The sequence below is a fragment of the Gallinula chloropus genome (genome assembly GCF_964237585.1).
Source record: "Gallinula chloropus genome assembly, chromosome: 8".
Classification (NCBI taxonomy): Eukaryota; Metazoa; Chordata; class Aves; order Gruiformes; family Rallidae; genus Gallinula; species Gallinula chloropus.
The window spans coordinates 18,663,317-18,676,247 of record NC_140093.1 but is presented as its reverse complement, the minus strand read 5'-3'; the positions used below and the strand labels follow the sequence as shown (position 1 = coordinate 18,676,247).

Genomic DNA, 12,931 nt, shown 5'->3' with positions numbered 1-12,931 from the left:
CACACTGACACTGCCCACCCACCCACTGCTTCCCTCCACTGGCAAACCTGCAGTGTGTCCATCTGAAAACATCATGGCTCTTTTGACAGCACTGACAACACAAAGAGTAAATGTTATATTGTAGTGTAAGGATGGCCCAAAGAAAATGAAAGAATATGATATTAAATGGAATGATCTATGCATGCAAAAGTTAAATAACAGGATTCTACTATTGTGGAGCTATTTCTAGAGCTCTTATGAGATGAGATTGCTAAAAACTGGGCAGTCTAATAAGTCAGAGACATGTAGTATTTGGTCCATGTCCTGCTTGTGAAAAGCTTTCCAGAAACCTTCAATCTCCATCAACAGTCAAAACGAACGTTTCGTTTGTTGTCTTGATTAAAGGTCTCCAGTTGTTTCCTCTGCGATTCTGACAGGACCCATCTCTGCATCCCCAGCTCCGCCAAGGCAGGCAGCTCCGCCAGCGCCACTAGCAGCTCGCTGAACCACCTCCCACAGTCACGGCAGGACGATGGACGAAGACTGACATCCAGCTCTGAGAGTTCTTTGGATACTGCTAAGCCTTGACAGAAAACCACCCACCCTTCATCAGAGATGTTGTTATTGTAACTCAAATCCAGCTTCTGTAATCTGGCTAGATGGCCATCCTGCGTCAGTAGCGCTGCAAGAAATTACAGACATAAACACAACTAATGTATCCTGGCATTTGCTTTAAAAGCTTTTAAAGTAATACCATGTTATTTAAGGCCTTTCAGCAGTCAAACAGCAAGATTTGACTCCCCAGCAATATAAAATCACTTGCTGTTGATCCCAGAAAGATCGTTTTCTCACCGCTGAAGGAGCGCACGGCATTTAAAACATGGGCAATTCAAAAGGAACAGAAGTACCAGGTTAAAATTGTGCAGCAACCTGAAAACCTTTGAGTCAGTTGGAAGGAGGTCTTATCGAGTGCCAACTAAGAGGCAGACAGGCTTTATGGGGAGATTTACAAAGAGGAAAACAAAACTAAGTGAGGTTGAGTGATTACAAGAGCCACCTCTTGCTGCGGGAGGGTAATGGTCCTAATACACCCTAAAGGGAATTGGAATCCTTAATGTATGGTTAGCAAGGAGACAGACATCAAGGGTGATGTTTGTAAAGTCAAAAATACTCAGGCTTCATCTCACCAGCCTTCATATTACAGGGCCTTTGCAGCTGCCACACTGCTATTGCCCATCTCAAACACTCAAAACCCAGGAGTCAGGCAGTCACAAGAAGGACTATAAAATAAACAGGGTTTTTAAAGGATCCTAGTATTTATTCCTTCATTGGGTTCCCAGTTTCCAGTATTTCTCAGCAGCTGCTAAGAGGTGGGCTAAACTATTTCTGGTTTAATTCTCCCATAACAGTTTGACTGCAGAAACCTGGCTACAGGACTGAGAGCTGGTAGTGCCTGTATTACTGGCTGTCAGCACGTACATTTCCCATAAATTGCTGAACTCAAACCCAGCAAAATAAAACTCCTCAGAGCTTTAAATATCCAATAGAAAAAACAGATGCAAACCCCACATTTTCTAAGTGCTGCCTTCTCATATTAATAGATAAAGCTGCTAAGAGATTCTTTGCATTTTTATCCTTTTCAGCTTTGGCACTGCACATGTACAGGACACAGTCTTCAGCAAAATGGAAACCCTTTCTGGGAAAAATACTGCTATATTTTCCATCTTTTAATTTGATGTGCTCAACCCATGGAACAAGTCCCTTCTGAATTGTGGTCTAAATGCCCTGGCTCCTTCACTGCTAGTAAATACCATGTTATACGTACTTAGAAGTGCCAAATCTTCCGCCACCAAGTTACAGCTGCTCAGTCTTAACACCTGAATCTCCGTTGCAAGCTTTAGTGCTCCCAAAAGCAGCTTTAGGTTCCCACCAACGCACTTATTCCAAGAAAGGTCTAATATCTCCAGTTCAGGAAGGTGAAGGGCAGCCTCAGCTGAAAAGATTAAGACCAACAACTTCTGCTTACTAAGAGGAAACAACACGGCCTCAATAGACACCTCACCAGCAATTCACTCATAATAGGCTTGCACAGGCTGCCTACTTGTGCTTAGAATAACTTATTTTATCTTAATAAAAGTCAGTCAAAAGAAATCTCCTGTGCTCTTTAAAGGCTACAAGAAGGGATCACTTACAGAATCTTTAAGGCCTCTGTAGAGAAGCTTCTTGTCTTTCTGGTTTTGTTATTACCTTGACCTTGTCCCACTGAAGTCAACTTAATATAAGTTTGTTTTTAAACTGGTTTATATCAGTTTAAAGGCAGTGATTTTTTTTTTTTCTGTGACCTCACCATGCAAGGTGAAATGCTCTGTATCTTTTGACACCACCAATTTCCATGATGTCACTCTTACATAACTGTATTGATATAAATATAGTTCTCTTCCTGCAGGGACCTCACACCAGTTTAGCTTCCTACTGCTTCCGCTGAAGGCAGATAAGTTTTACTATAGGTTTCAATGTCACTAGTAAACAGTACTAACTACATTGTAAATGCATGATACACAGTAACTAACAGGTCCCTCTGCACTTCATTTGCCATGTGGGACACCTATCAAAGGGACAGTGTAGCTGATAACCCATGGAGATTTGCAATAAGAGGCAAAAGAGGCTGAGTTTACACATCCTGTGTTAGACTGGTCTTGTCTTCACGGCTGTGTGGTAGCTTTTCCCCTCCTCCTCCACTGCCCCATGATTAACTCTGTCCCAGAAAGTTTCTCCAGCAAGGTAAAAAACATTCACTGAATATTTTGCCCCACTAAACTTCAAATGCAGGGTTACACCAAAACAGTAATTAAGTTGGCAGAAAGCATAACATGAAACCATATTTTGCTTTCTTTTCCAACATCAGGGAGCATTCAGAAGCTCACTATCAGACAAAGGACTAAAAGGACTTCAGCCAGCCAGGTATAACGAGGTCTTCCCTTACAACCAGGTCCCATGAAGCACTAGTTTCCCTCAGTGGGGACCTCTGGTGTAATGTAACCATGAACTCTGGAGCTCAGCCAAAGGAGAATGAAGTGCTTTGTCCCTCAAGGATGCACAGAGAATAAACATACTTTAAAAAAAATTTCCTACCTAGTGATGAAAGCGACTCTGTGCCCAAACCACAGTTGCTGATGGCCACAGACTTCAGCTTCGGCAAGAACCTGAGCCTGCCCAGAAGATGATCAGATGAGGCTCCTACGTTTTTATTCGAGGATAAATTCAGCTCTTGAAGACTGGAGAGTAAAGGTATCACCTGGGCTATAAAACATGAAATATTTATTAGACGGTCACCAATCCAAAACAAATATGTAGTTTTATATTTGACTGAGATCATTGCTTTTCTTTATAAATCAATCCAAATGTCAAGGCCAGGTTTTGGCACTCAAATCCACAGTGAGTAATGCTTTAGGCCATAAATAGCCTTGTCACTCTCAGTAGGAATGTTTAAGAAATTAGGTATTACATACTGTGTGGAAGGTTGACAGAACATGGCTTTCTGTTGAAATCTGCCAGCTGAAGTAGGGAATTAAACATGAAATGAGACAGGGGTTATTTCCAAATGTCTTCACTGCTAACTGAAACTCCTTTATATTACTATATTGGTTAAGAAATTAGAAACAAAAAATGATTTCTATTACTAATTGTTAATACTGCCCAATGTTTCATCAGCAGCTTTTCAAATGATCTTCTTTATGATGGAAAATAAGATGTGGGCAATACAAGTTTTGAGTTATGGGATTTTTTTGTTGTTCTAAAGAGTATAAAACAATGTCAGAGAGTTATGATAATGCACACAGGAAAACAAACTTCCTCAGTGCTTGAATGAGAAATGCCTTTTTGTTCCTAATAGTGTTTAAGAGTCAGATCAAATAAACCCAAAGGCTGTAGCCTTCCTTTTTACTATAAAGCACAGAGCAGCAGCAGTGCAAGATCTCCAACATCACTCAACTTGAAATTCATCATGGAGTTTTAGGTAGTTACATTTACCTGCACATACACACCCTGAATCCATGCCAGTTTATACCAGTGAGGGAATTGCCCCTGGACACTTTCAAAATTAGTGATTATCAAAAATATCCATTCCTGGTGGCAGTTCCTATATTCCCATCATGAATTTGCTGATTCATTTCTTTAGCTCCACATGGGCTCAGACACTATGAGATTCCCTTCGATACAGCACAGAAAACACTCTATATTGATCAAGAAAACTATCCTCCACCCTGCACTTCCAGAACTGCCTAATGAAATATAGTGAGATCTGTGAGACCAGGTTAGGCAGAACCTCTTCTGCTTTTGAGACACACTCAGAAATCAAACCCCTAGATTCTTAATGGATTTCCTCAACATGTCCTTACACAAAGCGGTCACGTCCTCTTCTGTAACACAGCACTGGTGGAGATCAAGGACTTCCAGGTTTTCCAAGCTGGCCAAATGAGTTGTTGAGTCTTTAAAGCCACCGCCAATCTCTTTGTTACATGATATGTCTAACTTCCTTAGCTCAGCAAGGTGCTGTAAAGCAGTGTCTGAAATGGAAAGGGAGCATGCTGGTCACAGGCTGCTACAACAGCACAGGCCATGGCTTTAGCCTTTATTTACTTTAATGTCGAAGTCTGCACAAGGTATTGCAGGCAAAGCTCTTAGACTAAGCTTCAGTGTATAATCACAGCAGACATGCAGTAATCCCACAAAGCTTCCCATCCATGCAACTCCATTCTTCTCTGGAAGAGCAGGTGAAGGTGAGGCCAGCTCATCCCCCAGATCCATTCAATCCTCAGCCCCTTGCTGAAATTACTACTGGATGTGCTAATTAGTGCCAGTTGTGGCTAAGACCTCCACTAGGGAGAGACACAGATAAGGAGCCCATTTCGTAGGGCTTCACTGGGTACTCATTAAGTGATAATGGTGAATTTGGATTCCCCTCAGAGTAGGATTGGCTTGTTAAAAGTTAAGTCAGCCTGTCTGTGTCCTTGTCTGTGTTCTGTCTGGGGAGAGAGAAAGGATGTCCAGAGAGCCATTAATCTGCACTAAAATGTGTCTCAGATAAATGGTGTGGAGGGTGACCCTCCCCACTGACTTTCACATGCTTGAGCTCAGGGAAGATAAATACTACTCCTGCTGAAAGTCCCTGTAGCCTTTTATCAATCCTCAAACAGCAAGTAACGATTGCCCATTAATACTGCCAAAATCCCACCTCACTGCCTTTCTTAAATGGTTTTCAGATGTACAATTTATTCAGAATGAAAGTCTTTCTGAACATAAAGTCTAACCTAAACCCTGGAGGCTGTCTTGCTTTAATCCACACATGTGCAAGTTTAACTCTTTCAAGCCAGGCACATTTTTCAGATCCTGAGCAATAACCTTCATGCTGGAGCCAATGTGTTTGTTGATAGAGAGGTCTAATACTTCCAGGTTTGGGATCACATTTAGAATTTCAGCTGGGGAAAAAGAAAGACAAGGAGATTTGGTGATTGCCTGGAATATTTATAGATGAACCATAGAAAAATACAGCACTATGACAAACAGGAAGAGGTAGGCTGGGTTTGCCTATACGTGTGGTTTAGGCTAAGTTCCTGTTCTATCTAAAAAAATAGAGCAAAACAAAGATTGAGTAGGAATCAAGAAAATCAGTGAAAAATCTGTATGAAAACATAGCTGAAAAATACATAGCCAATAATAAATATACAGGGGAATAAAAACAGGAATACAAAGAGAAAGAAAGTTTTATAACAAAAAGATCTAGGACTGTATATTGCATAGGGGCCATGTTAGGCAGGGGAGGGAGGTGAGAACACAGAGGCTTGTCTTTAGGGAGAACATGTATTTTAAACCACAGAATCAGAGCAGAAGAGAACACAGAATTAAGCTATGGTGAGAGGAGAGGGAAGGAGCGTTCAGTGCTTGCAGATTCACCCTAAATTCCCATCTCTCAGACCTTCTTTCCCATCCCATGGCAAACTATTTATTCAGCTGATTAATTTTAAGCAATCAAAGTTGGAAATTCTGGAACATGTGACATGCTCAGGGTCTCAAAGCATCCAGCAAGCTTGGACCACTGAGGCAGCCAGGCTGTGGTTTAGATCTGGCTGTTCTTCTCAGCTCTACCTCACATGATTAGAGAGCAACTTTCTTCTTTGGAAGAAAGTGCATTAAATCCCAATACTGTATGGTAAATACTACTATGATGCAGAGCCTGAAATAAACTGCCTTCCAATTAATACTGACTTCAACACAGCCATAATCTCAGTCAGACAAACGGCATTCCTGTGAAGCCACTTCCTCAGTCCAGCTCTGTGGATACACATACCAAGGGATTCTCCATCCTTTGCTGTCAGGTTACAGTCTGTAATTTTCAGCAGTTTTATCTTGCATCCTTTATGGATTTTCTTTGTCAGGAGTGATAGTTTTCCACCTATGTTACTGTTCCAGGATAAATCCAACTCTTCAAGTTGAGGAACAATTTCAAATGCCTCTCCTGTAACAAAAGTCTAAGATGACTCATTCCAGGTATGAATTTCAGTGCAAGACAAAAAAAATACAGGTTTTGAATATATTAAGGGGGAAGGTTACCCCCTTAATTGTGAAATTACTGTATTTTGGATGGCTTGCCAGGAAAATTGGTGTATGCCATGAATTTTTACTGCCACAATGTTGTTTAAATTCTCACCTTGTCTAAGGGGCAATATAGATCACAAGTCACTGTCACAGCACACACTATCATTGTAGACCTGTGCCAGGACCCAGAAAATCTAGTCTATAGGGAAATCAATACAAGTGACAAGTTTGAATTTACTGTCCCATATAGTTCTGCTCTATTTTATCTGGCAAGCTACCAATGTCCTCTGTACTGTGTCCACAGGTCGTTTTGGAGGAGATGAAAGAAGTCCCAAACTAACTTTCCCATGATTTCAAGGCAGACAGCACCAATTTTTATTACATTCAGAAAAACTAGCCTTTTCCAGGCTTGATGCAACAGCCAATGTCAGCTGTCAGTGCTTCTTTGTAATAAGACTAACATCCCGCTGCAAAATCCAGCTCCCTCACTCTCTTTAGAGGAGGGATGGAGATGTATATTTGCCTGAACTCATTCCCAAGAAGGAATTAATCAGACCATATGCAAATGGAATTTCAAAGTGTCATACACAATTTTTTAATCTAAAGTCTCATCAGCCTAATCATTGAGAACTGTGTTCTAGCAATAAAACCCTTTCATGTCTACGTGCTTTCATAATTATTCCTTCACACAAGATTCATAATAGAAAAATAATTATTTCTGTTGTAAGTGAATAATCAGGTTTGAGAGAAGGGATATGTCTTAATTTTCATTTTTCTAATTTAAATTATAGTTTCAGTCTTGAATACTGAGCAATACACTGCAGTTGGGAAGTGGTTTCGCCTCTGCAGCATAGCCTGTTTCTGTTCCACATGGGGACAAGCATTCCAGAAACATTTTCCACCCAGAAGATAAATAAAGGACTCCAGGAGTGGTTCCCTACCACCTCTTGCAGTCACAGCTCTGAACAATCACACAGAGAAGTTGGTATTAAGGTTATATTTGAGATATTGATTTCTAAAAAGAATGCACAGAGCCCCCAGTGGCCACGTTTCCACAGGCAGATGTGGACACAAACAGGCAGTATTGACATAACTATGCATGCTACTTTCAAAATCACAGGCAAAAATCAATTCAAACTGACTGTTGCTATTCCACATGTCAAGGGAAATGTCCATTTTGACTGGAAATTCAAGTCCTATGATCAGTTTTGCCTCTGTCTCAGCAGAGGCCGAGCCAGAAGTGGGAAGGAAACAGCTCAGAAGCACAAGGCACAATAAAACAATTGGAAATAAAACCAATAAACCTCAAGAGAAAAAGAAGTATGAGAAAAGGGTGGAAAAGAGTAAATTAAATTTGAAAAAAATCTGATAGAAAACAAAACACAGATTTTTACCTCATCAGAAACAGGCCAATTATTTCCACCAACTATTTTAGAGATGCATTTTTCCTCCCCAGCAGATAGCATGACCTACTTTGAACTACCATCATACAGGCAATTTTATTTCTGAACCTTTCCTAGAACAAGGTTGATGTGAATGACATGAAATTCAGCTTTGTAACTCAAACTGGCTTTTAGAACCTGCAAAATAAGCAGCAGCGGGTTTTTTTAGATTTCCTAGTTGATTGTTTGTCCTTCTTTTAGATACACATCACAGGCCCATCCCTAACTAAACTCCAGGCCCAGAGGTGACTCAGCGTCAGAACCTGAGTGCATAACACCACCTTTAAAACCTTTCAATCTCATTCTTTGCAGAAAGCAGGGTTTCAGGCACTCCCAGCAAGGAAGTACACACAAGAATATGCTTCTCCCAGATTGGCAAAAGGAAGTGATAAAACTCCAAAGCAGTACTGCTTTAAATCTCCAAAAGATCATGATTTTTTGTGCTGAGCACTGCATCTGTCCTGCTGCATGAAGACCTAAGATGACCCTATTACGACTGACTATGTTTCAGTACTTCCATCTACTGTTAGATATGAAGGCTAGCAAAAAACCCCACAGCAACCCAAACTGAAAACATGCTTTCCTGCAAATAGGTCTGAATTCTGTTCCCTTCTGAATGTGAAACCTCTGTGCCCTGAGGAACGAACTCAGCAGAGCTACTCAAATGTGTAAGATCACTCATAAGCCCAGGTTCTTCCTACTGTTTGCAGCGGGAGTTTACACTGCCCAGTGTGGAAGCAGCAGGGGTAGGATGTGGAATGAGATGAGTTGGATTACACTGGACCCAAGCTGTCTGGAAGTAAATGGAAATGAAATCCTGTACCTAAGGAGGTGACATCCTCAGCTGTCAGCCTGCAGTTGTTAAGTCGAAGGACTTTTAACAGGTTCACATGATGAAGATGAACGGTGAGAGCTTTCAAAGTCCCACCAACACAACCATTCCAGGACAGGCTGATCTCTTCCAGCTCTGGGAGAAACTGCAGTAAGGAAGCTGTGAAAAAAAAAAAGGTGTATTCTGTTTGCATGTTATCTGCACACCCTGGATGTCAGTGCATTTTAATACACTATCTACAACAATACAGCATTATAAAGCCACAACAGTTTTCTGAGTGTAAGAACATTCATTTGCTTCACAAACTGGTATGAGTTTTATATTTTATAGGTATTACATAATTTATATAATTTATTAATTAAGATTTCTCAGGGATCTGAAACCACCAGATGAAATGGGAAATAAAGCCAGGCCTGTGTGTAAGAAAGGGAAGGGGAAAGAGGAGAGTGAATAACTGAATAGGCAGGTAAGAATTGAAGAAATGTATGGAGTGACTAGTTGAATTAAATGTGTGCTTACCCAGCTCTGTTACATCTGCAGCACTTAATGCACAGTTATTTAGATCCAGATTCTTGCTGTTTGGTTCTTTTCCCAGTTTCTGCATGAACTGGTTAAATCTCTGCTCCCCAGATGGTGATTCTGCTTCAGACATGTGATGTGAAAGTCCATCTGGGTAACAGAGAAATAGAGCCCTGGTTACCTCTGCTACCACCACAATGTGTAAAACCTGTCTGGGGCTGTGGGGTGAAGATTTTGGGAGACCAGGCTTTATTTTTGATCAATGTGGACCAATAACCTGAGTGATCAGATCACTATAGACCCCATCACTGCAAAGCTCTTCGTGTAGAGTAGGGAAAAGAACCTCCTATCCCACACCTCCACACTGCTACCTTATGGCAGTGACTTCGGCTATTTGCACCACCAGCTCCAGGACACAAAGTTCACTCAAACAGCTGAAGTGCAGCTCTTTTGGATGCAGGAGTCATATGATCCATGCTGTGTGCCTGCTCTGTAGCCACAGTGCTACAACACAGTCTGTACTTGATTAGCTGGCACCCAGGGGCCCAGCCCTTGTGTGGTGAACCTGCTGCTTCCTTCGTGGCAGCCTGTGTTCATTTTTATACACTCTGTGAAGCAGTTCCTGCTTGTCTGGGCTTTGCAAAGCAAGCCCCACTCACTGCCTTCTTCCATGCAGTCTGAACAGAAAGGAAAACTGCACATACATTAATTGCTAAACATTTTAACAAATCAATAATTTCATCCAATGCCTGTAACTGGAAAAAAAGCAGCCAAAAATGACAAAAAATAGCAATCCCACCCATGCAGCTGTCCTCTCATTGGTTCTCCACGCAGATCCAAAGCTCTTCAGACAAAGGATGGGTTCTAAGTCTCACCTTCCAGCTCCTTTTTAATAACAGCATCATTTTCTCTGGTGAGGATCTACAGAGTATTCTTGTATGTGCAAAACAGCATACATGATGAATTTCCACTCTCTTCCCCTCCCCCTCACCAGTGTGAAATGGTAGGAAACATCTGCTCCTGTTGTCTTCAGATTGCTTTAGCAGCAGGTCAGACAGAGACAGATCTTAAATACAAGCCAAGCTACTACTCAAAGCTTGGCTTTGAAACCAAATAAGCTCAGCAACTAATGAGCTGACTCCAGCACTGACCTCTCACATTGGAGAGCAAGAGAGAGGTCACCCAAAAGCTTTATCCCTCCTCAGCAACATGGATCCCACTCCTTCATTAGCACCTATCAGAGGGCACATCCTTGATAATGTTCCAACCAGAAGCAAATCCTGGCTAAAGGATAAACTATAGGCAGCAAAATACAGAATTTTGGCTATCAAGCAAATGATTTTCTAGAAAATTAAAAAATATACAGATAGACACATTGTGCCAGTATTACCTTCTACAGAGAGGTCTTGCTTCTCGTTCTGATCATCAGGTCCAGAGCTGTTTATGTCTGTTTCTTCAGTTTCCCTTCTGTCCTTGCCTTCAGACTTCCCAAAGTCAAAGCCCCTGAAGAATTTTTTGATGGCTGAAGGTTGCTCTTTTCCTTTTCCAGAAGAGGACCTCTTCCCTTGGAACTGTTTTATAACAAAGGCAAATGGGGAGCTCTTTGGAATATCCTCTTCATGCTTATCCTGGCAGCTCTGGATGTCATCTTTCAGGGGATCAGCAGACACAGAAGGAATTTGTTTTGGTAATGTTTACTCTTTCATAATGGCAGATGCAGAGAGAGCTCCTACCATTCCCTCCACTGTGTATCAGAAAAGCACTCTTCAGTGCACCAGACTCTGAACTCACTTCTCCTTCAGAAAGATCTGGCTGTGCTCAGTATTTGCACAGCAGACACAGTGGTCTCAGTTCTCAAAGGTAGAAACATCATCACTCTCTGCTGCTTTGTTGATGGAAACTGCTCCTAAGCCCACCCCACCCAGCACTGAAGGGCTAACTTGCTGCTCCCCCTCTCACTTAATCCCCAGGTTCAGATCAGAGGCTTGCAGCCACATTAAAGAAGCAAGGCTGAGATGTCCCCGTTCTGAGGGGAAAACAGGTTTTATTTGGGACCAAAGATGGGGCCAAAGACCAGCCTGGCAGTCAGGAAGGTGAGAGGAGGAGCTGTGCAACAGGGAGTAGAAGGACACCCTTGCCATAAGCTCCCAGGTCCAGGGTGGAGCATGCAAACGAAACCTTAGAGCAAAGCAGAAGTGATAGAGCAGAAAACAACCAGGTATCATAGCTATGAGCATGGGGAGTGTGCCAATGCTGGAAGAAAAAGCCCCCCAGATAGCTTCTTTGGAACAATTCAGTACTATAGTGACCTCAATTTCAGTGACTAATTCACACTTTATAATAATTGACAGACATTCTTTCTGTATTGCTCTTTATACTATATATACAAGCTATAGCATCTATATCTTTATATACAAGCTATAGCATTATCTGGTGATTCTGAAGCTGCTTCATTTTTCTCTAACCATTAATTTATTGCTCTTCCTTTAGTTCCCCTTCCTCCAGTACAAACCCAGACACAAAACTCATTCCATAATTCTCCATCATCCGTACAGCACATAACCTCAATCATTTCAATAATCATCTGCTATATATAATATCACTGACATCACCTTTCCAAAGCAGAGAAACACCTGAAGAGGCATCAGTTTCCCTATGATTTTCACAGGCAGTTTTCATGTTATTATAGGAAGAGTCTAGTTTTTATATACACATACTTTTGTGTGTGTGTATACATAAATCAGTATATATACCCACGTTTATATATATCTACATGTGTGTATACATTTTCTTATATGTTGGAAGTTACCTGTTGAAGGGCAGAGCACTTAACAAGAAAAGCTGATGCATGGTTTAAAGTCTTGCTCTTGATAGCCTGTCACAGCTGTGTTCCTAACACGAGTAAAGTGCAAAAAACTACACAGAATGAAGTAATAGGACAGACCAGGAAGACAATTTACTGAGCTGTAAAGCAGTGCTGGTTGCCTTGCTGTTTTCACTCAGAATGGCATTATTTTAAACAAAGCAGCATACCTGTCTCTTCCATTGGTACACCTGAGGATCTGCTTCACCTCGTACCACGCTCTCAGGGCTTGCAGGAGGAGTGAGCCATGACACACAAACAAAACCTCTCTTCTTTCCTTAGCTGGACTTCCCACGTACTTGTATTTCAAGAGTTTCTGTCTTCGTCAGTTTGAAAGCAGCAGCTCTGCCCAGGTGGTTTGGGGTCTTTTTCCTGATGCCTCTGTTCCTCCACGCTGGCTCCCAGTGTGGGCCCGCTGTCCCTGGCCTCTCTTGGCTGGGGGTGGTTCAGAAGCCCATTTAAATGCTCTGATCATGTCCCAGCTTAGATCACTCATAAAGCAGAAATCAGGAAGTGGCTGCACAGGCTTCAATACTGCACACTAACCACTGCATGGCCCAGAAACAGCTGTTGTTACAAGAGGCTGAGTCACCTTATAGATCAGGTTACAAGACTACCTGAAGAAAAGCTCTTTGTTTTCCCACCCCTTTTGTCCATACTGGTCAGAAATACTGCTGGAGACTGAGCAAAAGCTGTGCTGTC

General features: G+C 41.8%; 1 protein-coding gene across 1 annotated transcript; it reads right to left on the bottom strand.

Annotated features, from left to right (window-relative positions):
- Positions 1–341: 341 nt before the first annotated feature.
- LRRC31 (leucine rich repeat containing 31) lies at positions 342–12,412 on the bottom strand (the record flags this gene model as incomplete). Its single annotated transcript, XM_084267573.1, has 10 exons — positions 342–661; positions 1,805–1,972; positions 3,112–3,279; positions 4,377–4,544; positions 5,289–5,456; positions 6,326–6,493; positions 8,839–9,006; positions 9,367–9,516; positions 10,757–11,014; positions 12,400–12,412. 10 exons carry the CDS (start codon positions 12,410–12,412, stop codon positions 342–344), a joined length of 1,749 nt encoding a protein of 582 aa, XP_084123699.1.
- Between the last annotated feature and the right edge of the window lie 519 nt (positions 12,413–12,931).